Source organism: Onychostruthus taczanowskii, unplaced genomic scaffold, assembly GCF_017590055.1.
Source record: "Onychostruthus taczanowskii isolate IOZ18803 unplaced genomic scaffold, ASM1759005v1 scaffold28, whole genome shotgun sequence".
NCBI classification, from domain to species: domain Eukaryota; kingdom Metazoa; phylum Chordata; class Aves; order Passeriformes; family Passeridae; genus Onychostruthus; species Onychostruthus taczanowskii.
Window position 1 is genome coordinate 3,423,640 of NW_024500128.1, and position 25,526 is coordinate 3,449,165.

The 25,526-nt window shown below is 37.7% G+C and overlaps 1 protein-coding gene across 1 annotated transcript in view; it reads left to right on the plus strand.

Moving 5' to 3' along the window:
- NEK11 (NIMA related kinase 11) overlaps positions 1–25,526 on the plus strand; it is a 78,238-nt gene that overhangs the window by 50,653 nt on the left and 2,059 nt on the right. The window contains exons 12-14 of the mRNA XM_041407842.1: positions 2,699–2,823; positions 8,037–8,097; positions 14,040–14,136. Of these exons, the coding sequence (XP_041263776.1) occupies positions 2,699–2,823; positions 8,037–8,097; positions 14,040–14,136 (283 nt within the window). The remainder of the gene's footprint in view (positions 1–2,698; positions 2,824–8,036; positions 8,098–14,039; positions 14,137–25,526) is intronic.

A 25,526-nucleotide genomic window follows, 5' to 3' on the forward strand; every position in this document is an offset into this window, starting at 1 on the left:
GCAAATATTCTAGAGGATGGACTGCAGACATGGAAATGGAAGCTTGTGGGGCCTGAACTCCCCTGACAGTGCCTGCCCTGAGCTGAAAATACCAACTCACTCAAGCTATCTGCACTTGGACTATACTAGGCCAGCACAGGTAGAGGTTGCCAGGCTGATTTATGGTGTCTGCTGTGCCAAATCCACCTGATCTCTTCTTGAAATTGGTCTGATCCTGGGTCTCAGCTCAATAAGCTGTTCTGTACTGAGACAATTCTGCAGAGAACCAGAGAATGTCTTGCGCATCTGTAATACATGGAGGACTGGGAGCTGGCTCTACTTTGGTAAGATTCAAATAATTGTTATATGGAGATAGTTTAAATAAACGTGTAAATGCTTTGAAGGCTCCTTTTAAAAAGATCCCAGTCATAAAACCAAAAAGTTTTAAGAACTTTTGTTAGGTAAATGCCAAATTCCCCTGCACTGGACATACTGTCTTCTTTCAGAAATGCCAATTGGAATTGGTTTCTGAATTGGGGCCAGTAAATTTGTATACCCTGGGACATCTCCAGCATCTGAACTGGCATTTCAAATTGTTTTACTAAGCTCAGATTAACTGTCTCTCTGTGAACAGCTGTCAAACCGATTTCACAAATGATGAGGTGAATAATTCCAACAAGGATGCAAAGGCTGGCATGGCAGTGGAATACAGCCACTGCCAGCCTCTCTGCATAGTTCAGGGGCATCACCAGTTTTCTATGGTCATGGGCTGCTCACAAAGTATAGAGCTTACAGTAGGCAGATCAGACATTTTCCAGTTACAGTGGTGAGTAAAAAGACTGCTTTTGATATCTTGTTTGGTTGGAAAGAGGAGGTTTGCATTTATTACTACAGCAATAAACAAGTGCAGAATGTGGGAGAAGATGACTCAGAAAACACCAGCGTAGTCTGATGTTTGTATTACAACATAATGAATGGGCTCTTTTATATCTATTTGAATGCACATAGACAGAATGCAGATGAACCTAATAAAATTATCCTAATCACTGGGATGACTGCCACTCTGCAAGAAAGAAAAAAATTATTACCTCACATGGAAAAGGAGATGTATCTCAATTTTGTGGTGTTCTTTCCACATAGAAAGGATGATATTTAAGATATTTAAGACTTTTTAATAAAGTGCTGGACTTTCTGTCAAATGGCACTTTGTAGAACTCAAACAATTAAATGCTTTCTTTGTGAGAAAATGTTTTTGGGTTGGGGATGTTCTTCTGGAAACTCAGGTGTTGATCAGTTGTTTGTTTGATTGTTTTTTCAAATTAAGAAAGGTAAAAAATAGAAACAGGAAGGACTGGGATTGGAAATTGTGACAGTGGAGCATGGGGCTTTTATACAGCTTCCATTAATATCTTAAAACAGAAACCTGAGTGAAAATGTGTCAGCATTTTGAAACTAAATCAGGTTTATAAAGAAAGGAAGTATTTTTGAAATTACTTTGGAGACAATAGATAGTAGACCTTATATCTCAACAGGAGAGCTTAACCATCTAATGCTGCAGATAGCTACACTATTTTTTCTGCGTTCTCTTTCTTTCATCTTAAAGATTAGAATTATTGCTCCTGCCCAAACTCAAATGTCTTTTATATGGATTTGAATTGCATTCCCCTGTTTAAATCCTTCTGGGTTTTTATCCATGTAAAACAATTTAAAAATCGATTAATAATTTTTATGTCATATTGTTTGAACTTAATTTATTTAAATGCAGTAAAATTTAAGATAGTTCTTATTTCTCTAAAGGGGCGGACTTAATTGAGGAGAGTGGTTGAAATTAGCATTAGCTAAAATTATGGCAATGACAATGATGATTTATGACAGCTGAACATTAAATATTTTTTGTCTTCAACTAACATTTCTTGTAGTAATATCTCCCTGAAGGAGATGCAATCAGACTTCAAGCTGTTTCACTGATTCTTTCATACAGAGTCTGGGATGCCAAAGGATTTCACCCACTGCAGAGTGGCTGGGGTGTCTTTCAAGCTGTGATGAATGTGTTGAGTTTTAATACCAATTATTGTACTTCATGGGCTCATTGGCTATATTAATATTGCACTCACTGCTATTACTAAAACTTGTGATGGTAATAAATTGAGAGAGCATGACACCAAAGTATGCATAGCTTGATTTTATACTAGTTTCTTTTATTTTATTGTAGTTTTTCTTCAAGAAAGTTTGGGAAAATATATAGATTTAATTTCTCATATCTTTTAAACATATACCTGATATATATTATTTTCCATTTTAGTTTAGCAGTTGTATTCACAACAAGTTATGTGTGTTAGAGAAAACAAAACTGAGTTATAATTTCAACTCACAAAAGCTGGATTCAATTGTATACTGGCCCTGCTTTGACTTAATGATGCCATAAGGTCACTTCCAGCCTGATTTATTGTATAGTTTAGAGATTTCAGTGCAATATCAATATAGATCTCTTAGGTTCATTAATTCACACATGATGAGGATTTGCCCTTGCCAGAGACAGCTTTAATACTGCTTATCATATCACTAAAGACAAATATTTTATTCTGAGAACCTATCCTTTGCTTTCAATTACAGAACACATTGCTATTGACATAACACTACTGCTATAAAGTTCATTTATATCTTTTTCAGATCATTCTTTTTCTCTCTATATATGCTATAAACTCATAATTGCCTTTAGAGATCCCTGAAGACCCAGAAATTGCAGAAGAATATTATAAAGATGAGTTTGAATCCTGTTCAGAAGACAGTGAAGAGGAGGAAGATGCAGAATTGTCATGGACAGCCTCTAAGACAAATCATCAGGTATATGTGACCTTTGAGAACCCTGTATACACCTGATGCTTATTTTCCATGAGAAAACTGAGTTTCTTCCCAGAATTTGTCCTACTGGCATTGCTGATTTTTTTTTAGGAGTGTGTGTATATATCAATACCATGAATTAATTATATGTGTATTATAAGATATTGATGAGAAAGATTTTTGCATTCCCTCAAGTTCAAAGGTTATACTGCCATGAATGCCTTAAGATAGATCATTGTCAGAAACCATTCTTGCAACTCTAAAACACTCAGAATGGGATCCTCTTGAATGCCAGCTATGATTTAAATTAAAGTTGAAGGTATACTTCAAGCATAAGATCTAAGTTCCAGCTCTAATTCCAAAGGCAAAGATAGTCACCTCTATTTCCTGCCTATATTAGACATATCTTCAAGGACAATGTGATGAATGGTGAGCCTAAACAGCTGCAAAACAGCTGCAGATCAGCAAATCTGTAGACTCTCCCATCTCACAGAAAGTGTCAGTGAAGAGAAAACTTATTGTTGAAAGGCTTAAAGTAGCTTTATCAGTTAAGGCTGCCACAAGAAAGTCAGGGATTGCAGTGTGAAGGTTGAAGATTATTGCAAAAGGCACCTAATTTAGATCTGATCAGAATGAGCTGAGATGAATCTTGTCTCCAGTGATCAAGTCTCAGTGAAATCAATAAACTTAAGTGCCTGAGGCAGTTCTGAAAATGGATCTTCCTAAGGCATTCAGGAACTATTAATTTCTCCCACGGGCCTCCAGTTTCAAGCATGGCCTGCAGTGCCTCTGAATGGTACTGTCTAGTTCTGCCTAGGAACAGTAACTTTATTCTGTGATCATGTGCAAAGTTTGCAGAACGGCGTGTGATGTTTTCTGCATTTCAGGGAACTGGCCAAGAAGACTAATACTGTTCACTAAATTATAAATAACTTGTGTTTTTTGAAAAATTTGAGCTAATAGCTTCTTTGAGATGTAGTTTTTACGGTAAAAATAAAGTGTGGGAAATCAGAACTCTACTTCTACACAGCAGCAGAGTATCCTGAAATTGTTCCACAAGTAAAACTTGACGTTTACTCAGAAACAGCTCCATTCAGTCTAGACCTGTCCTCCTAATTTTTAAATTAAACACACAGGATGCCTTAAAATTCAGGAGCAGTTTGTGCAACAGTGGTCTAAAGAAATTGTTATTCAATTGTAAAGCAGTGGATTATCTAAGACAATACCTTTTTAAAGTTTGCTGCATTTATGCTTACCCATAACACATAGACATGCAAAGAAACCATTGCACAGAAAGTTACCACAAGGTACTCTTGAGAACGAAATTACTGCTCCTTTTCATCAGACAATTTTTCTTTTCTAGAATGCCTTTTGAAATTTTCATTCAACTTCCATTCGTAGTATCATTAAGTGTCAATCAGTAGTGGTTTTGAGCAGGCAGACTGCTGCTTAGAATTAATGAAGGGCAGAAGACAAAAATAGATTTCTCAGTAATGCAGAATGAATTAGGTGTTGGCATTCAGATGTGAGCTGCAACAGTCCCTCATGTTGGACTGACTAAAAATCCCATGATAACAACCAGCATGGTGGGCTGGAAGAGCCATCCCACTGGCACCCCATTGTCTCTGTCACCATAAGATATTCAATAACTGTGTTTTTGGATATTGACACAATTACCTTTTCTATTTTTTGGGAAGTGAAAATAGGCAATTTTTGCTTTCTTAAGTGAAAAATTCTGCAGTAAATCCAAGGTGAAAGCGAACTCCACCTACCAGTGCAAATCTGAGCATCTTTTTCTGAAACCAACAAACAGAAAGGCAGTACTGTGAGGGGAAGTAAGCAAGCATTATTAGGGAGTAACATCTAATGCAGGTTGGATGGAATATGCAGTGAGGTCCCTCTTTGGTGATTATAAAGGGATTCACAGTTATCAACATGCACACAACATCTTCCTTTGGATATCAATGGTTATGTGAGATGAATACCACTCAAAGGTAGGTGGGATCATGCTCAGTATTAATAATAAGCTTCAAATCCTACCAGAATAGCAAAGGTTTGCTTCTGCAGTCATTTACTTAATACCAAAACTCCTACTTCTATGATGGGATTCATACTCTTAAACCCTTTCTTCAAAGATACCTTAAACCAAGCTTTTGGAAGTGTGTGGTAAAAAGAAATCATTCCACTGCAACACAGTAAGGGCTAGTAAGGTAATTTCTGCAAATCTCTTAAATTTCCAATCCTAAGATTGCTGTACTAGTTACTTCTGTGCAGAAAGTGCAGAAATGCTTCATCTGGTGGTGCTCTCTGGTGACCCCATCATTTCAAACAAAGATTAAAAACATTTCCAATGTTCATGCAGCGGCATGGGGTCAGAAAAGTCACCTTTATGAACAACATATTAAGGTGCAAGGTATAGAAAGGCATATGAACTTATTCAAGCTATATTAGGCTCCCAAAGATGTCAAGACAGACTGAGAAGTAGCAGCCTCACATGGGATGTAAGACACTTAGGAGGGTAGAGTTAGGCACAGAAACTTTAACTTTGAAGGTTTAGAATGGGAGCTGAGACAGTTTTTTCTCATGTTGGTACCTTTCAGTACAGCCAATCTGATTTCAGATGCATTTTACAGCACTGGAGTTTAATGTCCTTTCTTTGTTCCTTTCTTTCGGAGCAGAAATGCACATTGAGAGATTTCAAGCAGCAGTTGGCCAATTACTTTTCCAGACCTCCACCTTTTCAAGACAGTGGTTCTTTTCTACATGTTTTTTTAATAGGAGAACCAGCTTCTAATTAGGGGAAAATCATAAAAGATAATGACAAACTGTTTTTAAAAGCATTTTAATGTGTGATGCTTAAGAAGTTTCATATTGAAAAGTTAGTGTGTAATGAAGCTTCCACTGGCTTTGATTTAGCTGAGATGCTGGTGGATGCTCTTTACTGCAGTTCATCACCATGCTCTTAGTGATTTTTCTCAGTGACCATAATAACAAATTCACCCTCTTCACTATGACAAAGTCCACTACTGTGATGCAGTAGGTTCCTGTTTTCAAATTCCGAGTTGCTTCTGAGATTGTCAAGCCAGGCAATCAGCTGACATAAATTGTCATAGCTCCAGCAGCTCTGAGTGGCCTGTGTGCTGTGACCCCTAAGATGCTCCACTGGATTCCTAACACATGTTTTGGCATGGCTTGTGGCTGTTAGAAATGGGGTTGTTTGTTCTGAATCTGGAATGTGCAAGCATTTGCCCACACTGGCCCTTATGCCTGGGAGATCCTCTCTTCTGGGCATCTGTCACAGTCCCTTGTCCATTCTGTAGGGCTTTGCTTTCTCTGAAAAAAAAAAAAAAAAAAAAAAAAAAAAAAAAAAAAAGAGAGAGAGAGAAAGATTAAAAGATTAAAGAAATATATTAAATGAAACAGCTAAATCCTCTTCCAGTGCTAAACCCAAGAGGGGAAAAGACAGGAGTGATGAAGAGGTGAAAATATATCTTTTGCCTTACAGCATAAACAGAAGAAACCAGCTTTGTTGTCATAATTGGAATAATTATGATGTCCTGTTGTGAGAAGTCAAAAGTTTGGGAATTACAGGCTTTATCCCATTAAAAAATGTTTAAGAAAGGTTTTATTAAAGCAATAGTGTTGTATAGGTTTATTTACTATGTTTTGTCTATCTGTCTGTAGGTTTGTGGTTAACTGTTAGTGATAATAAAAATAAAAATAATTACAAAGTAATATTAGCAGAAAATCAATATAACTTTTTAGTTTTGAATGAAAAAGATTTAATGAAATCTTTTTAATGAAGTCCTAGAGAAATCTTATCTGTAAGACTGTCTTAATTCAATATTCAGTGTGTACTTAATTCAATATTCAGTATGTACTTCATATATTAACATAATGAATGCATTTCCTAGCATTTCCTGGCTGCAGAACTGGAAATCCTTGTGCTGACTTGATCCAATCAGGACCCCACAGGCTGCTCCAAAAGGGCAAAGAAGCTCCTTTGAACCTATGAACTTGTGGGTTACCTGTTATAATGGCCAGCCAAGGACCTGATGCCTGCCTTGCAAACCTCAGCTAAAGCAGGAGAGCCTGTTTCAAATATAAGCCCATATAACAGCTTGGGGTGAAAGAATAGTTAGTTTATGCTCATCCATAACAGCTCCCACTTGCACCAGAAGGTCCCAAACCAGCTGGAAGTCATTGCCAACAATTATTGTACTGTTCAGGCGCACTGGCAGTTCCTAAGTTGAGAAATTTGGAATGGGCATTTTAGTAAGATCACAGAAGAATATAAAACAGATTGTCCATTGTAGAAGAGGAGATCAATAGTGTTTCTTTTTATTCCATTGTTTTCAGTCTTAAAGACATACAGTGCTGACTATTTTTTAAAAATATGTGGGTTTTGACATATTTTTTAGTGAGGTTGAGATTTTGACTGTTGGTTTTAAATAGTCAAGAAATGCTCTGTTGTTAAATGTGATATGGCAGCAGCTTCTACACACTCAGAGTCCAAGTTTTTCTTGGACTGTCATAAAATTGTGATGTACTTCCTGGACAACAATCATTGCTTAATGGCCAGAACTTTAAATTTCATCTGTGTACACAAACAGCATTTCATATGAAAGATATCATGGCAAAACTGTCAGCCATCTGTTTGGTTGCAGAACATTTGAAATATAAAAATGTTCAAAACTCTTCTTAATTAAATTTTTTTCAGTTAGTTGCTGTTACTAGACATGTAAGTAGATGCAATTACATGAAAGGTAAGTATTAATTTGCTGTGGGCAGCTACTGTAAGCATAAAAAATTTTGGCATATTGAAAAAGTATATACTTGCCTTTTTCAATGTAGTATTGTTTTAGATATTTCAGGACTAACTGATGAAAAAATGCTGGTATATTTTCACAGACTGCACACCACCCTCCACAGTAAATATATTTCTTTTAAATTCCATGCATAGTTGCTCTGAACACTTGTGTTCTGCAAGGAATCTGATTTAAATTGTTGTTTGGTTATTACATCATTCCAAAGCCTGATGTTTTAGGAGAAGAAAACATAGAAAATGTCCTGGGCAGTGTAACTTCTTTATAGTCTATTCTTGACACTTACTGGTGTGATATCCTCTATGTTTGTGGGATGGTACCTCTGGGACATAGTGTTTGTATTTAGGTTTGTGCTCACACTAATGCTATTCCTATTTAATTTGTTCACAGGACAGTGATATGGAGGCAATGGTTGAGTATTTGGAGAGTGTCCTGAATAGCAGCTCATTGGGTAAGATGATGTATCTTCTTTAGATAGCAACAGTTATTAGCAGTCTGTATGCATCACTGTCCAACTATTTCCATTTTGCAACAAAATAACTCAAAAAATGTGATCACTTTGAAAATTACTTTATTAATCTACTAAAAAGAAGCATAACTATACCAAAAGAAAAGGCATAGTGCTTTTATTTGAAAATAATAAAACCATAAAGCATGATAGCCAGAAGTATATAATGTTATTAAAAAAAAATTTCTAAAATCTTGGCTACTGTCATTTTTGTCTTCAGAGGTAAATATTTGAGGATGTGTAAGCTATTTTATAGTTTTTAATTCTGGAAACAATTAGAGAAAAGTAGTTAAAATATTTACTATTTTAAGAATTATGATCAAGGTTTGGATAATAATTTATGTAACAGTATCTCATTACAGGTACAAAGAAAACAGTGAGAATTTAAGTTAGTAATTTAGTCCTAAAATCTCTGGCAAAATATTGTCTATAGATTTTCAGTTTGAAAACCTGGGTTGTTGTGATCTACTTAAAAGCTAAAAAGAAAACTTATGTGAAAGAATGCTGTTTCCTGTGGCTGCCATAGTCACTGTCCTCAGAGGCCACCGGGGGGGGCACTGTGCCAGCAGCAGCCTGAGTGTGAGCTGCATGAAAGGCCAGCTGAGTTCCCAAAGGCTCCCATGGGAGCTGCAGCCTCACTGAGCTGCTTCGTTTGCACTCGTTCAGTTGGGATAAACCTGACTTGGGGTTATCTAAAACCACAACACAGGAGACTCCTGGGAAGTCCTGCTCCCAGAGATTCTTTCAGTGCTGAGCTCTGGTTCACCCCTGCTTGCGAGCCTGGGCAGATGGGAAGAGAGAGCCAAAGAAGAAGGATGTAAGGGAATAATCAAAGTTGTTGCCATCATAGTCTTGCAGCAACAGGTCACCTTCTGGGTCCCATGCCAGGAGACCCTCAGGACTGAAGGAAGGAACATTTACATCCAGTTTCTCTTCATACTTACAGAGAACCCCATCTCCAAATTCTGCACTCATTTGTGTATTTGCAGCATCACTGTCTGCAATGGGTTTGCAGAAGTTAAAACAAAAAAAATTTTGCTCTGTGCTTCAATATCCCTTCATTTAATTAAAGAGAGGAATTGCCTTGGAGGTTGGTGAGAACAAACAAGAATATTAGCCTGATACAAACAGTGGTGTTTTAAAAACAATCTTAATATTAGGAACTCCCTTATCTTGATCTTTTCCATTCAGTATTAGGGACAAGAGGATGACTTTTTAAAAATTGTAATATTAAAGAATTAAATTGTACTTTTATCACTAAAAAATTTCCAACAAGTCGGTGCTGAAACTTACAGGCTTTTTCCAAATGAGGTAGTAATTAGGTATGATTTTCTCCAAAGAAATATGTGTGATGATAATAAGAGACAAATCTCCCGGTTCCCTTTTATCTTTGTATGCCCAGTATCACTTAGAAAGTTTAAACTTTCATTATTTTAAGTTTTTCCAAAATCAAGCTGTAAACCTTCAGTTGGGGTCATTTTTATGTGTTTGCTAATGTTCATTTATACCTTGCATATTCTTCACAGGGCTCCATATTCCCATTACATCAAAACTTTCTGTATATAGTGCATTTTACATAGGTTAGGTACTTGCTGTCTTTTTCACCCTGAGGATAGTTGTGTCCCCTTCCAGGTCTGCATTTCTCTGACTAACCACTAGCACAATGGTTTTAACCATGGCATTGCCAGTACTAGCCAGAGCCTCCCTTTTTGCCATCCGTGCCTGTAGTTCTTTACATCTCATCTTTCGTTCCCACTTTTCAAGGCATCTGGTGTTGTACCAGGCCTGTACTTCTCTACAATAATTTAAATAAGTTAGTTATAAATAGGTCTTTCCACACAAAATACTACTAATCCATCTAAACAAGCAGGTTGTACGTTACAAGAATAACTGGAAATAAAACAAAACAGCCCACTACAAAGTAATTCAAAGAACTGGTGCTATAGTTTAAGCAATTAAATAAAAATTTCTGTCAGGACAAGACAAGATCAGACAAATCCTGAAGACTTGCAGACTCAGTTCCAGGTGTGGGGCCTGGGACAAGCAGTGGCAATACAACATCGCTACAGAGCTGCAACAGAATTATAATGACTGCTCCTGAAAACAGTATGGATTTCATGGCAATAATAGGGCAATAGAAGCAGGAATCTGGCCAGGACAGAATTTCTTGTAGCACCTTTCGTTGTTAAAGTATTACAAAAAAATTATGAGTAATTTCAAGCGGTTGTTAGAGAACAACCAGGAAGAAAAAACACTAGAACTTTTTTTTTTATGTCAGCAAAGGCTGTGATAAAAAGGATACAATCAATATATAGTATTTTTAAACAGGTAGAATTTGTTTAGTATAAACCTCAGTGTTTATAAAAGGACTTGGGAGGTAACTGAATTTTCTCCTCAAGAAGTCCCAGAATCACTCCAAGTACAAGAACTTTTGTGGTACACAATTGCTTTTGTGTTGTCTATAAAGGTCCATGTGGAGTGTTTGAAATAAGATAGGCTGTGCTGATAAATTGAAAAATTGGGAAGATCCCAGGAAAAAACTGCAAAAGATAAGGAAGTTGGAAAAACTCATTTTAAAATTTACTAAATTTTCTTGGCATTAAGGAAGAGAAGGCTAGGGGCAGTTGGGTCACTTTGTGTTGTTTACGAATCTGGAAAACACGTCTGTTTCTAATCATTTATATCTTGTACAAAAAGGCATTGTAGGATCTCACATGTAGCAGTGAAGGATAAAGAAAAGAAATCTAAAATACAAACAGAAGTTTGTGATTCAGTGGAGATAACAGCTTCACAACACATCATGGCTTATGAAGAGATGCAGTAGATGTGTATCACCTATTCTTTGGTCATTAGCAGAAATGTTTGTAGGAGTGCCTTTGGACCATAATTTATGAAAACTCTTACCAGATATAAATTCCTTTCTCTACAGATCCTCAGTGCAAAACTCTAATTGGTGCTCTATCACCTGAGAGGACTAAGATCTTTTGCCCTTTGCCCTGTGCTGTTTCTGCAATACTGGGTTAGACAGTGGGAGACATTGAAATACATTTAGAAAGCCATAATACCTGGTTTTGAAAAGACAGTGTTCTTGTTGTTTCAATTGATGGATCAAGAATGATATATTGGATAAAAAAATGCAAATAATTATCTGGTAACTTTTTGAAGAAGCATAGTTCCTTGTTGTGTGTTGATATGTGGGTACACAAACTGCCTGAAGCTGGGTGCAAAATACATTATTGATCAAATAACTGCTTCTAAGAAAACACCTTTGATGTAGAAGTTGGTATGGTTATGAATCACCCCAGCAAAATTTGTTGAGGTGTGCTGTAGTACCAATGTATCAAGCTCTTAGCAGTCTTCACTGAGAGCTAATTTTTTTTAATGACTAACCACACCTTTGCAGCATCCCACAATATTCAGTCTGTGCTGCCTTGCAGTAGCCAAAAAATCATATTAAATGGAGAGAAAGATAGAGAGTTTGCACATAGAGATGAAGTTTTTCTTGGCCAAATGCCAATGTGTAAAGCAGACAAAATATGAATTATTTAGCCAGAAATCCCAGGGGGAAAAACAAAAGCTAAACAAAAAATAAACAAATAAACAAACAAAGAAACCCCAAAAACAATAAAATAAAATTAAAAAAAAAAAACAAAAAAAAAAAAAACAAAAAACCAAAAACCAAATGCCAAAACAAACAAGAAGGATGTCTTTAATAATGAAATGTCAGAGGAGAAGGAAATATTGTAGTAATAAATATACTGAATTCACTAAACAGAAAGAATATGCTGAGCTCTTACTACAGAGATATGTCCTGTAATAATAGTAATGCCAGAATTTATCTGGTGCCTGTGGTTAAATGTACTCCTTTTTAAGAGACTGCAAGGTTTATATTTTCCTTAGGCCACTGGTGCTCAGGGCATCAATTTTTAATTGGTTTCAAAGCACCAAAGCCCTACATCTGGACCTTAATACTGTGCCAACTGAGAGAGGAGCCCAGTGAGTCACAAGCACTGCTTTGCACAGTGCCTGGGGTTTCCTCAGAGCTGAGGATAGCTGAGTTTTCCAGTGTGCTGAAGGAGTTGAATGCTTACAGACACCATGTAAAACATATGGGTATGCATGTGCACTGTTACAGTAAACAATCAGGAAATGGTTTTTGCATTAATGGGTGAAATAATTGGTTGCCAGTAAGAACTAGGCTTGTAATTTTTCATCTTTTAAACTACATTAACTATTACCTGAGTCATACTTGGGCACCAGATAACTCCTAGCCATTAGGTGTAAAATAAGCTAGGAAAATGTTTTTAAATGTGCAATTGTTTGTCTATCCTGCTAACAGAATCAGGAATCCATTTCTCCTGTGCTTCCAAGCTTCTGAATCCAGCAGACACTCACTGTGAGTGATTCAGTAGGATCACTCACAATGGAAAGTTTTAATCTCAGTATTCAAATGGATGTGATCAGGGTCTAGAATCATGTAAGGCATAGGAGCTTAACTTTTGGGAGAGCCATGATTACACATTCCAGGGAAGCATTTGGTGTTCTCTGGGGGTGTGTATACCAGCTCACAGAGGGAGGGGAGATGCAAGCTGCCTCTGGCTGCATGTGATCCCTGTAAATGCAATCCAAACTCAGCCAAACCCCAGCTGAGTCCAAGCTAAAAACCCCCGGTAGGAAGGGAGTGTGTGCTCAGTTAGACAAGACATTGTGTTAACGTGTGTGACTTTTGGCTTGTTCCTATCCTATGCAAAGCCCTCCCATGCCTGTTCAGTACTTGGGTCCTGGATGGCACAGCCCACACATTTACACTCTGATACCTCTCCTTTTTTTTGGCAGGTGAAATCCTAGTGCCAAACAATTTGCAAATAGAGGCTAAAATAGCTGCTTTGTTCAGCTTAACAAATTGAAAGCCGAAATAGGATCTCTTTTTCAAATTATGAAGAAATGAAAGGAGTATGCAAAAGAGAAGGGAAAAACTGTGTAAGCCAAGGGAAAGGACTGGCATAGGAGGAAAATGAGCATGAACTGCTTGATAAAGAAATTTTATCAGGAAATAAGAGGGGAGATTTTAGCCACTTGCTGCCAGTGAGGCTTTGAAATTGTCTTTCAATGGGAGCAGTCAGGGCAAAAAGTACATAAATTTCTTAGGAAAACCACAGACTTGTATGATGGGATGACTACATGAAATTGCAGCATAATTGAGCTGATAACCCTGACAGTCCTCTGTGATTCAGCACTTCTGTGTTCCTGTGGATGAGTGCCTCAGTGGTACGTGAGCCCTAGGTCCTGAAATATTGCAACAGCTCACAAGGCCTGCAAACAGAAAGAGTGAACGTGTCTGTTTATGCATATGTATATTTCTTACAATACATATGTATTTACATTTACAGGTATGTTTATATATATATATATATTCATACATAAAAAGAGTACCTTTATCTGAAGGAGGAACTGATGTTGTAAGATAAATACTTCCAGTTTACAGTAAAGATCAAGCTCAAGGAGTCTTGCCTGTTAGGAAGAATGTTCTTGCTCTTAAAGATAAGTAAAAAACAATGGAAGAAAATGCATATTGTCTAAACAAATTTAATTTTGTTGGATATTTATCCATCCCAGAACTTCCTCAAGTGATTTTCCTTTCTGTTGTAATTCCTTGCGTATTCCTTGTTAATACAGTTCTGGTGCCTTTAAGCTATAAAGCTACTTGTGCCCCAGAAAGGAGTTGCCCTTAATGTACATTTAATAATCTAATTCATCTCTAATTAATGAGGCACTGCTTTGTGAGAAACAGGAATAGTCTTCCTCCTTCTGACTGCCCTTGATTCTGCAATAGAGCTCAGGGGATGAAGGTGAATAAGGTTGTGTGTCTGTGCATTGATTTGTAGGCTCGAGGACTGTCACCAGAGTGTCTCCAGGGGTGCCCCAGGGACTCAGAGCTCTCAACAGCACAATGGCTGAGACCAAGCTGAAACGCATGAGGGAGTAAGTAGCATATTTATGTGATACCAATGTGCAGGCAAAGAATATGGATTTGGAAAAGTGCAAAGCACAGCAAATAAAACCCCAAAATCCCATCAACAAAAAGAATTGGATGGTAAGGTGTTTAGAGACTTGCCTACTTGCCTCCAGAGAGGATGAAAGCTGACCCTCACTTCTGATTGTTTTCTTGTAAGCCGCACAATCACTGACATCCTTCCAGGATCCAGTTTGCCTTCCCTGCTGTCGATGTCATTCTGAATTTCACTTTCTTTATTAGCACAGCCCATGCCCATAAATCAGCTGCAGATGTACACATTACCACCACATTTGCTCCCTCACCTGCACTTCATTCTTGCCTGGAATGAAAAGTAAGTAGGTTTGTTTCCCATAGTGATATGATGTTTTAAACCAAACAAAATTGCTGCTGTTGGCTGGGATTTTCAAATGAGACAGCAGGCAATACATGGGCAGTTCCCTTTGAAACTCATTGTCTACTTGTTTTCAGCATTGCGGAAATCCCAGCTTTATTTATAAAAGTTTCAGTGTCTTAATAAAATGAAGATCTGTCCTTCCTTTCTAGAATGTACTGGTTAATGTATCTTGAGCCTTTATCTTGACTCAGTAATTTCTGGCCTTCCAAGATTGATTGCATCCTCTTTTAGTTGCTGATCTGATAATCATAGTATGTGTATTATTTCTGAGATCAAATATTCATTACAACGTTGCAAGATTCAACTGCTCTCAGAATGTAAACTCTTATAAAAAAGGGCAATTTTTTTCTCCTGTGTAGGTGGACAGTGCCAATAATGTGGTGGATGTTATTGGAATACAAATAAGTTCAAACATTAGATGCTAAGAGTTATTTGAGTGAGCCCTCTGAAGAAAATGAGTAGAATTCCAACAGCATTGATAGCAATCACTGTTTGAAACAAATCACCATGTACTCCAGGAAAATACCAATCAAATTTACTCCTGATGGAAGTTGTTTGGTTTTATAGTATTTCAAGATGCAGCAGCTCCCAAGGTTTCACTTCATGGCTTAGCCCTTACTGTGCAATCAGTCCCAGATCTCACAGCCTTCCACTTGTACTGCTTTCCATTCTATTTTCATGGAAAAAACTTATAAAAATAAATTAATGCATTATGTTGTCCCAGCTACTTACAAGGTGAGATTTTTAGTCAAAATACCTAAACTTAGAGATTTCACCTGGTGTTCTCATGGTTTCTGGATAGAACTTAAAATATTTGGACTTCATGGTCATTGCTTTTGGGGCTGAAGTGCGATTAGATCACTTCTTTCAAATTCTGTTTTTCCAGTGCTGTTTCATGGTTTTCATGGTTTGCTGTGACTCACATTATTGTCCTTTCTCCAAAACATAGCATGACTTTTTCATTTTCTCAACAGGTTAAGGTGAGAAAGGACTTAATTGCTTGGAAAGTAAAGTGTTAAGGCACAAGTCAGTGAGCACAGTACCCAGCATGTGCACAGTCAAGGAGATCCTACAAACTCTGACCCATGGCCAGTCCGCACACAGGGCATGGTGGTGTTTGCAGTGGTGAGAAGGAAACACATCTGGCTACGAATCAGTACATAAATCCACAGCTTCTTTGCTTATCCTTCAGCAAACTTCATATGTGTTTTTTGAATGTCATCCACATAACACTGCCACATAAGCAAGGCTAATATAATTTAGACTTGTGCTATTCAGTTTTACTTGGATAGGTGCAGACTTTTGGGGGGGAGGGGGTCCTCTTTCATATGACAGCTTCTGATAAAGGAGACAATGTGGGGGATTTGTCTTACTGAGACAAACTAAGTGGCTGGAGTTCCTAAAAGGAAAGAGAAGAGCAGAGCAGGGGTGATAATGTGGAGGTGCAGTGAAATCTGTTTGGGTGTCAAGTCTCTAGAAAGAGGACTATGAATGTTTAGGATTTGCACCATTTTCAGATGTTAGGAGCAATAGGTTCTGATGAGGGAGACTCCCGTGTCATGAGCTGCTCATAAAGAAACTTTGTGCCCATGCATTACAGATGACGTTGCTGACAGAAAATGTCAGTAGCTCGATAAAAAGGTAGATTCATCTAAAATAACACAGGGTCTAGCAGTGAAAGCACCTTTTAGCCATTTCCAATTGACACGTGGATAATGCTGGCTTACAAACCACTGTAGCAAGGCAGTCACTTGACAAAATGTTATGTGCCCATTGCTTGAGTTACTGCAGCATGACTCACTAAATGCCTTCTTTGACTTGCTGTGTATCAGAGCATCAATTTAGGAGGTTTCCACTGTATTCTTATGGCAGACTTGACAAGAATACTCGTGTGAGAGCAAAGCTGTGCTAAAAATCTTTATGGGAATATAGAAGGAAGCCACTGATATTCTTGAATGTGGTAGGTAGGAGTACTTGGTCTCCTCCTATTTTAAGTGAAAAGAAATGGCTTTTTTATCACTACAACCCCTAAATATTTCCCCTGACATTTTCTTTCCAATTACCATTGCACATGCTGTTCCAGTTGATCGCATCCAGCATCAATATAAATTGCTGTCCTCTCAGTAAAAGTCATGATAAAATCACCAACTCCAGTGACAACATTTCTAGTTTGTTATATTTGGAATCAGAATTCATTATGAAGTTTATAAGAGCAGAGATTTAACTTTAGCTTTCAAGCAGAGTTAATTGTCTCCACAAAAATTTCCACTTCAGTGCTAAGCATTTCAATATTGGGATCTGCACTGTTGATAAGAAATCTCCATTTTTTGAACTAGCTCCCACCAATGTTATTGTTATGCTCCTTCCCAGCCCCACATGCCAGCAGCAACAACTCAACCAAATATAGAAATTGGAACTGTGAGACTCTTATTCCTTATACTAGGTTTTGAAAGTGAGGAATCACGTTAGATGCAGGAAATGGGAGGAGCCATTTCCTGGTATCTTCTGTCCTGGCCACCATCAAATTCTCATGGTGGTTCCCATCCTTGGTGGCACAAGGTAACTTGGTGCATGCCGAGTCTGAGAAGCGTTACTGCCACGTGCTGTCCAGAGCCAAGTTATCTTCATGGAGAGATCCATAAAGACAAACTGTTCAGGTGTTCACTGATGTTCCCCTATAGAGGCTTTCCAACTGTGCATCTCAGAAGAGAACCACACTGTTCTTCAGAAGCAACTCCTCAAGCCAAAGCATTTTTCTCCTGTCAGATTAAATTGTACTAGCACCTATTAATTTTTTTCCCCCTGAGGTCCATACAAAAAACTTGGTACAGATAATTTTGTGCTCCTTTGTGGAGATATCCATGAATATCTACAATGAGTCATTTTAATAGCCATGAACTTTAATATGCACTTTAGAATTCAATAAAATGTATGGCACTAGAAGGAAAAGGCTTTTATGCCCCAAATTTTAAGGAAATTAAAATCCTTTAGCCCAGCAGTAAGCACCTCTTAGTCAGTCCCCAAAGTGTTACGCACAGCAGCATACCACAATCAGGAAAAAGACTTCACCATCCCCTGCTGAGTGTAAGTAAAGCAGTCTTTCAGAAGTCATGAAGAAAAAGCATTGGGTGATATTTTTGTTCTGCTCCTGTGAATGCTCATAACACTGTTGGTTTAGACTCATGAGCAGTATGTATATATGCTTCTTGTGCTTGTGGTGCTGCCATCAAATGCATTGTTTATCTTAACAATTCAGATACAAAGGTCATTTTGAGGACATTCAGTAGGCACTGGATGTTCTTTGAGATAAGTAGTCCTAAAATGCTAGAAGTATAGAAGACTTGTTGTACATTTATTTTTACAATTTAGAAAAATATTACAGTAAAGAAAGTATTTACTTGATGTAGTATTTCAATTTATGCAGAGTGGACCTTTCTGAGCCAACTGAAACTGGTTTTGTTATTGATGTCATTGAGGGCAGCTTTAGTGAAGACAAAAGCAACAAATACAGAAAAGCTAATTGTTTTTTAAGATTTTGATTTAAAAACTTATCAGTGACCTTTTGATTGCCACTGACTATCATGTTGATAGTGTCATGATGTAAAAGAGCTTGAGGAATAAAATGTCATCTCACAGACAAAAGACATTTGTTAAGGAAGTTTATTGACCCTGTCTGAGCTACCACTTTTTTTGCAGGTGAATAGAGTACTCTTGAAGGTATTGATCCTGAAATGTTTTTGAGAATTGGATTTCCTCTTACACACACCAGTGTTCTGTCCAAAACTCCATTTTCAGGTAATAATTTCTGTCTGGTGATCCCAAGGCATCTTACAGCATGGCTATAGTTTTCTGCATCTCATGAGCTAAGCCAAAATTTTATTTACATATCCATCTTCCTTGTCGCAGTTTCTCACAATTCATTTTCAAAGGCCAGTCTCAAATGAGTCTACTGAGCTTATTATGGAAAAAAATTAAATATCTTAGTCCATGAGTTTCTCATTCTTTTACTGAAAATCCATTTTAAGACAATTGCACCATTTATACTTTTCAGTACTTTTCAGACCCAAATTTGAAGTATTTTAGGTTTGCAGTTTGCTTTACAAGCAAGTGAGAGTACAGCAAACTCAGCAGGAGCACTGAAAGATTGAACCCTGCCTGTGTGTGGCCAAGCTGGGATATTGGTTCTTGGCCTCTGTCAGGGAGAAGTGGGTGAGTGCTCCTGGCTCAGGAGTCATTGCTGCCCCCAGGCAACGACTGAAAATGGGAATGGGGAAATCCAGTGCCTAAGAAGAAATGAAGGTGAGTGAGACAGTGTCTGCTGCTCAGAAGCATAGGAGTCCTCTGAAGCAGAAGCAGCAGGAACCCCTCAAGGCCAAAGTTCGAGTTGGTGATCTGATTCCTCAGGCATTTTCCATTTTCTTTCAGCTTCTTCCCACTGTCCATACTCCTGCCCTTTCCGTGACAAAAATGGGCTGCTTCTCTTGTTGGCACTTTGTCTCTTACGCTGCTCCTCTCCATCCTGCATCTGAGGATGGGAAGAGCACGTCACCTGCCAGCACCATGATTTCAGCAATTCGTAGCAGCTTTACATTTGTTAGGGTGCACTTTGAAATGAATAGTGAGAACAAACTTGGTAGTTAGAGTGAGTGAGTGTTGGGGCACAATTAAAGTTTGATGCATTTTTTTGGGATGCTCATCTTTTGCCCGTTTTGCACATTACTTTAATTACTATAACCTCACATTACTATTACCTCAGGTCATAATAATGTGCAATATTTTGTGAATTTGCTTAGATATGTAAAGAAAACAGATTTTTTTCAGCTTCTCTGCTGAGCTGTATGTCATAGATCCATGAGTCATTCTGTTATTCTGAATTTTTAAGGACTTTTTTTTTTAAGTGTACATTAACGCTATGATTGCTTCAGCACTGGAGAGAGTTTTTATTCACTTTGAAAATTGCATTTCAGTAGCAAAACAACTAAAATTTTAAGAATAGACTCATTCATTTGAAAATGTCAAGTGGCCCCAAATACTGAAAACATTCAGAGCATTATACTTGTTTTTGTTTTGCACACAAAGCATAGCTTGCCTAGTTTCTCGTGCTGAGCATACATAATGCATGGATTGAGCTGTTCAGATTTCCAGCACCTTGATTTTGTCAATAGTTTGCAAATGCAGAAACGCTTTCAGGCAGCATTAATGGCATAGTCTGTTTTCAATATGGAACCACTCGGATAATTTTGACAGCGTTTACTAGAAGTAGCATTGCATCCTTGGGAAGTTTGCTTGAGAGAAATGTAGGTAGGGAATTTTCCAAGAGGTTTGACACAGGAATGGCCAGAGCTTTCTTTTGAAAGATATTAAGTGTTAGATTTGCAGGAAAAAAAAAGTACTAGACTTCTATCTATGTCTTTAAATGCCTAAACAGCTCTGTGAAGCTTATTTTTATGCAGGCCCATAAGAAACTGAATGTGTAAATCTTTCTCGGCCTTTCTGAAAATCATAGATCTACTGTCCATAGCTGGTAATTGCTTTTTTTTCTTTCTCTATAGAATGGTGTCATCATGGAATTGTATGGCTCTGCCAAAACGTGAATTTGCCTTAGTCACTGTTTTGTGCTAGGAAATTCTTAAAGAGCTACAGATGTGAAAAGAGACCTGAAAGAAGTTGTGGATTTAATCCACCTGGCTTCAGACCCCATTGGGAGGATATAGATGTGAACTAAGCACAAATGGTTGATGTTCGAAAAACTGTTTGCATAAAACCTTATGCAAATGGGTTTGGGACCCTTTTTGTGTATATGTTAGTGTCTATTTTTATGTATATGTATATATACACATAAATATTTGCCATAATTGGACATCTCATATTCCACAGCAGTTAGGGTTTTTTTTTTAGCTTTTAAAATGTCTTTTTGGTTGGATTGTTTAAGAGTATTTTTACTTTTACTGTAACCTTGTATGGGTGTTTAGCATAGCTCAGAGTTTGAATGCTGCTTCACCTCCCTCTGTGGCTGTACAGTGCTCAAGCCCAGCTGGATATTTTGTGAGTAAATTACTGTGGTGTTTGTGATATTTTTATCAAGAATCATCTATCTCCATACCAACTGATTTCATTAATCTCTCCACTGAAGCACCTTTGAAGCACTGACAAACCTTTTAATGAGACTGACTTATTGCTAACTCAGAAATGCATTGTTTTATGTAGTAACACTTAAAAGAATATGGCTAAAGACAATGCTTGGATTGAGAAAAAATATATATAGTAATAGTTAGTATTCTGATTGTTTCATTGAAATGCATAAGTACCTTTTCCTTTCTCTGATAGGTAAATTGTTGGTTTTAAAACTTTCATTTTGATATGAAATCCTAGTCAGGAGAGACCCCCACACAGTATTAAGCCATGTAAAAAAACCCCAGCATTACCTCTGTATTACCACAGAGCTGAACAAAGGAGGATGCAGTTATATTCTTAAATTCTTACAAGATCTGCATATTATTATTTACTTTTCAGAAGTAACTACTGTATCCTCACATGCCCACATTCAAGAGGTAGCTGTGTATTGTGCTGCTCTTCAGAGACACCTGTCTAAAATAAATGCATTTATAAACAAAGCAAATAGCATCAGATATGTGTTAAGTGTGCCAGGAATTCCTTCTTGATTTTGATCAGTGATGCTGAAGGAATGAAACTGATGACTTTTCAAAGATTCTTTGAATGACATGGCACTGTTAAAAACCAGAATGTTGTTTAAAATAATTATAGAAAGACTAGGAAATCTCAGACAGTGTATAAAGCTCAGGGAAGTGTGTTTCAGGTCATTCTTCTTAGCCACAGTGAAACAGTGTAATTATCACTCACCATACCTCATTAAGAATAGCTCTATAGAAGCAAATATATTTCCACTCTTATTTTGAGTATTCGTAGTAAATTTCTTAATATAGGAAGACTTTAAAATTGCAGTGTTCAGGTTTGATTTAAATGACTGTTTTGTTGTAATTTTTTTTCCTTCTGTGGGAAAAACTGAAACACGTTTTGTCTTATGATAAAGCATCTTCTAAATTCATAGTAGCTAGAATTCTACCAGCAGCTCTAAATTCTAATTAACGTTTCTTCCAAGAGCAGATGTCAGCTTCAATTCCTATTATATAAATTCATTTATCTCGGAATATGAGGTGCATGGAGAATATTATGGTGGATATTTCTTCACCTGTGTGTCTACATCTTTTAATAATATGATCTTTCTTAACTCATGGGAAAACATGTCTTGAATATGCTTTAGATTTTGCAGGTCTTTGAAGTAGGACACCAGAGGGTTTTGTTTGCAATCAAATTAAGGTGCTTTAATTCAGGAATTACAAAGTAATTAAGGATGAATTAGGAAAATTATCATAGTGTTTTCAAGTGAAGAAATTTTCATTCAGCAGTAATATGAGAATAGTCAAAGTCCATTGAGGCTTGAAGGTGAAGGTGGGGGCTAATATTAGTAATTTGTATTTCTTTTCTTGCTAGCTTTTATATAATAATACTTTCCATTGCCTTTTTAATTTTTTTATAAGATCTTTTCTTAGACTTAGCTATTTTTTTCACATTCCCAAGATTGAACAGCTGTCAGAACTAGAAAAGAGTTGCCCTGCCTTTAGAAATAAGTTCTTAAAACTTGGATCATGGAACTTATTATGCCCTTCTCCTAGCAGATCTCAAGGGGTCTTTAAACAGCAGTGGAGAAGTTATGCTGCAAATGAAGATTTAAATCCAGAGCCGTTTCTTTCAAGTGTCAAAGTTTTAATCATTCATAGTCAGTAATGCCAGCAAACCAAATGACAGAAAGATAACTCAGAGGACAGAGATCCTTTGTGTTTAACTGAGATAAACCTGTTTGTTTACTGAACCATGAGATGCTGTAGCAGCTACCTTAAGATTTTCTGGTACAGTTAGAAAACCGTGTTTTGTATGACACTAAGGGTATGTAATTTCCTGATTCTTTTGCAAAGTCATCTCAGGAGATAAATGTAGCAATGTTTTTCACTGAGATTCATATCACTGCTGGTTAGCTGCTAAGTGGCATGGTTGTACTGTTTTAAAGAGAAATATGGGGTTACTAAATTGATGCTTGGAAATAGCATTAATTCAGGGACAAATAATTTTTGGATGCGTTGATGAGAATCGTAAGTAATACTTCTGGATTCTATGGGGTTAGCTCATTGAGTTAGGAAGAACAGCATTTAGAGGCATCTACTGAAATTATTCATTCAAAGATCCCTGCACTTGCTTTTATGCCCCATGAGCCAAAATCAACACAGTTTTATTATCTACTTCGCAATGTACTCTTTGGTGGTGGATGCAGGTGGCCTGGCTGCATTCAAAAGGATAAATAAGTGCCCAGTGGAATGGGTATTCCATGTCCAGAAAGTTTCTTTATTGAGGTTTGCTTTGATGTAGGCATGAGTAACTGGTATTTTGAAATACCTGAATTTTCTCTGCTTGCCTCAGGAGCAGAGTGTTTGTTGCCTGTTATGGCAGAGGTGAGATGCTATTGCTGATGCCTGATCTGAAGGGACTTCCATGGTGTTACTACTCTGGTGTGTTCAGTAGTGGCTTGTGCACAGCCTCTCCTTGCACAGGCTACGGCTCCCTAAAGGCACCAGTGAGACCAGGATGGCTTTAAATGATAGCTGCCATCATGCTAAATGACACTGGAAAGTGAGAAGCTGAAAAACCCCTCAGCTGCTGATTTGTGTCATAGTTATCCTTCAAGGCAGGTCATGACAAGTTGTTGAGAGATATTAACCTGGCTGGTGATGCCCAAGGAGGAGCACAAGTTCAGCATTAATCTTGTTTTGTGGCTTTTGTCAGGGTGCCATAAAGGTAGGTGTGTTGTAATTGATCTCCAAGCCAGAAAGGAGATGTTAATGTGTAGCCAGCATCAGAATAGTAAAAATGAAGACCAGTGGAATAATAAAGAATTCTTTGTTCATCTATGGAAAGATTTACAGCTTCCTCAGCCAGCTGAGAACACATTATTATATTGTCAAATTTTAGTAATTTTGCACTGATGCGTAGAAAATCATCTGCGAGTCACTGGATAACCTGATAAATTCAGATCCACTAAATGACTTGGAATGGTTTTAGACACCCTGTGTCTAAAAATTGCAGTTCTCAAGGCTCCTGTTTAGCTCCCCTCTAACTCCAGCAGTGCTTATGATTTTGCTGATATTCTTTACTGTGTCTCGCATACTCAGAAATGCCTTATAAAACCAAGTCTCTATTTTATGTCCATTCTCTACCATTATCCACAAATCAAATATCAATATGGCGTTTGGGTCTTGTTGAGTTCATTTTCTCAGGAATGTGTTGTGTGCTGCACAAGAGCCGGCAATAAGAGTAATTTTTTATAAGGCCACAGCTTATGTGGATGACAGTGTCCCCAGTGTGTCAATATTTGCTGTGCAGCCAGTGGGTTGGTGGTCACAGCATGCTTCCAGCCCTGTGTCTCCTCTGCCTGGAGCATTGGGACCACTCTGTGCAGGCAGGAGTGAGGCAAGTTGAGTTCCATTAATCCCTCCATCTAAGACTCTGTAACAAAGATAGAAAAGAACAATCTGAGATATGACATTTAAGCACATTACTGAGCATCATCCGAAGCCAGACCCTTGATTGGTAGAGCCCGATGTAATTCCTTGGACTTTAGCACACTGAAAAACAATTTAGGCCAGTGTGGGAAGGAAGTCTGACCCATAATTTTTCACAGTAGTGAAATCCCAGATGTCAGGTATTCCCTTTGCTTGTGTTGTCTTGGCTGGAAAAGAGATGATGACTCACGGTGAGTTTGTAGGTGAGTGAGCTATAGGATAGCATGAAGAGAGTAAATGCCAGTAAATCAGAAAACATGGATGGCCAAATGTGGCTGTAAACGGGAGTTCTGCACTTGTTCTCACAGCACATTTGGTGGTAAGGCTTTAATTATTTTAGAAACATTAGTGCAGGTATCCCGTATTTCATGTGAAAGAGCAAACTGTAATTGTGTCTCTCTAGGATTTTACATGGAGGGATAAATATCCCCTAGCACAGGATCAGGGCCATAATGGACAAACCTCACTTTCCAGGAAGTGCCTTCCCCTCTCCCTCCGTCAGGATCATAGATTCACTCGGTGACACCTCTCTGACATTTACTCTGAGATCCCACACTTCTGCCCCTGTGATGCATGATGTGGTAGTAGAGTCAAATTAATGCAGCTCTCAAGTCCAAACAGAGCCTGATGTCTTCTTTTGTAAAAGCAGGTTATAATTTTTGTTACCTACCCTGTAATTTTCAACCTATGAACATTTTCCCCTTAATTCTATTGTATCAGCTATTATACACATTAGCTCATTTGCATGCTCTGCCAAGCTGAACAGAGAAAACTCAAGTCTGCAGGTCACATTTATTAGCAGAAGCAATATTCCCAAGGTATATGTTTGCTTAATTTTTCATCTTTAAATAGATAGGACTGCCCAGAAATTGAACGTAATTGTCTAAGAGGGAGAGAGGAGTAATAAAAGGCACTGATGAAGTAGCAGTAATTTCAGGATATTTCATGTATTGATTTTTAACTGTTGGAGAGAAATTGTGATGTTTTTGATAAAGTCCTCTGAAGAAATGCACATTGTTTGTCAAACAAATCTCCATTTAGTTTTCAGTGATAATCCAATCCAATCTGATGGAGAAGGAAGACTTGCACCCCAGATGATGAACAACAAGCCTCAAAAGTTTATTGGATAGGCACACACATTTATAGCAGTGTTAATAAGGCTAATGCATATTGCAAAAATTGAGCTCATCATTGGTTAGTCATTTATCAGTCAGCTACGTCTACGTTTACATTCTTGTGTTCACCTTGTTATGGTTTCTACTATCGTTCCTTCATTCTTGCTAGCTAACGAGCTTCTCCCACAACCTCAAGTTTCGGCAAGGGCACAGTG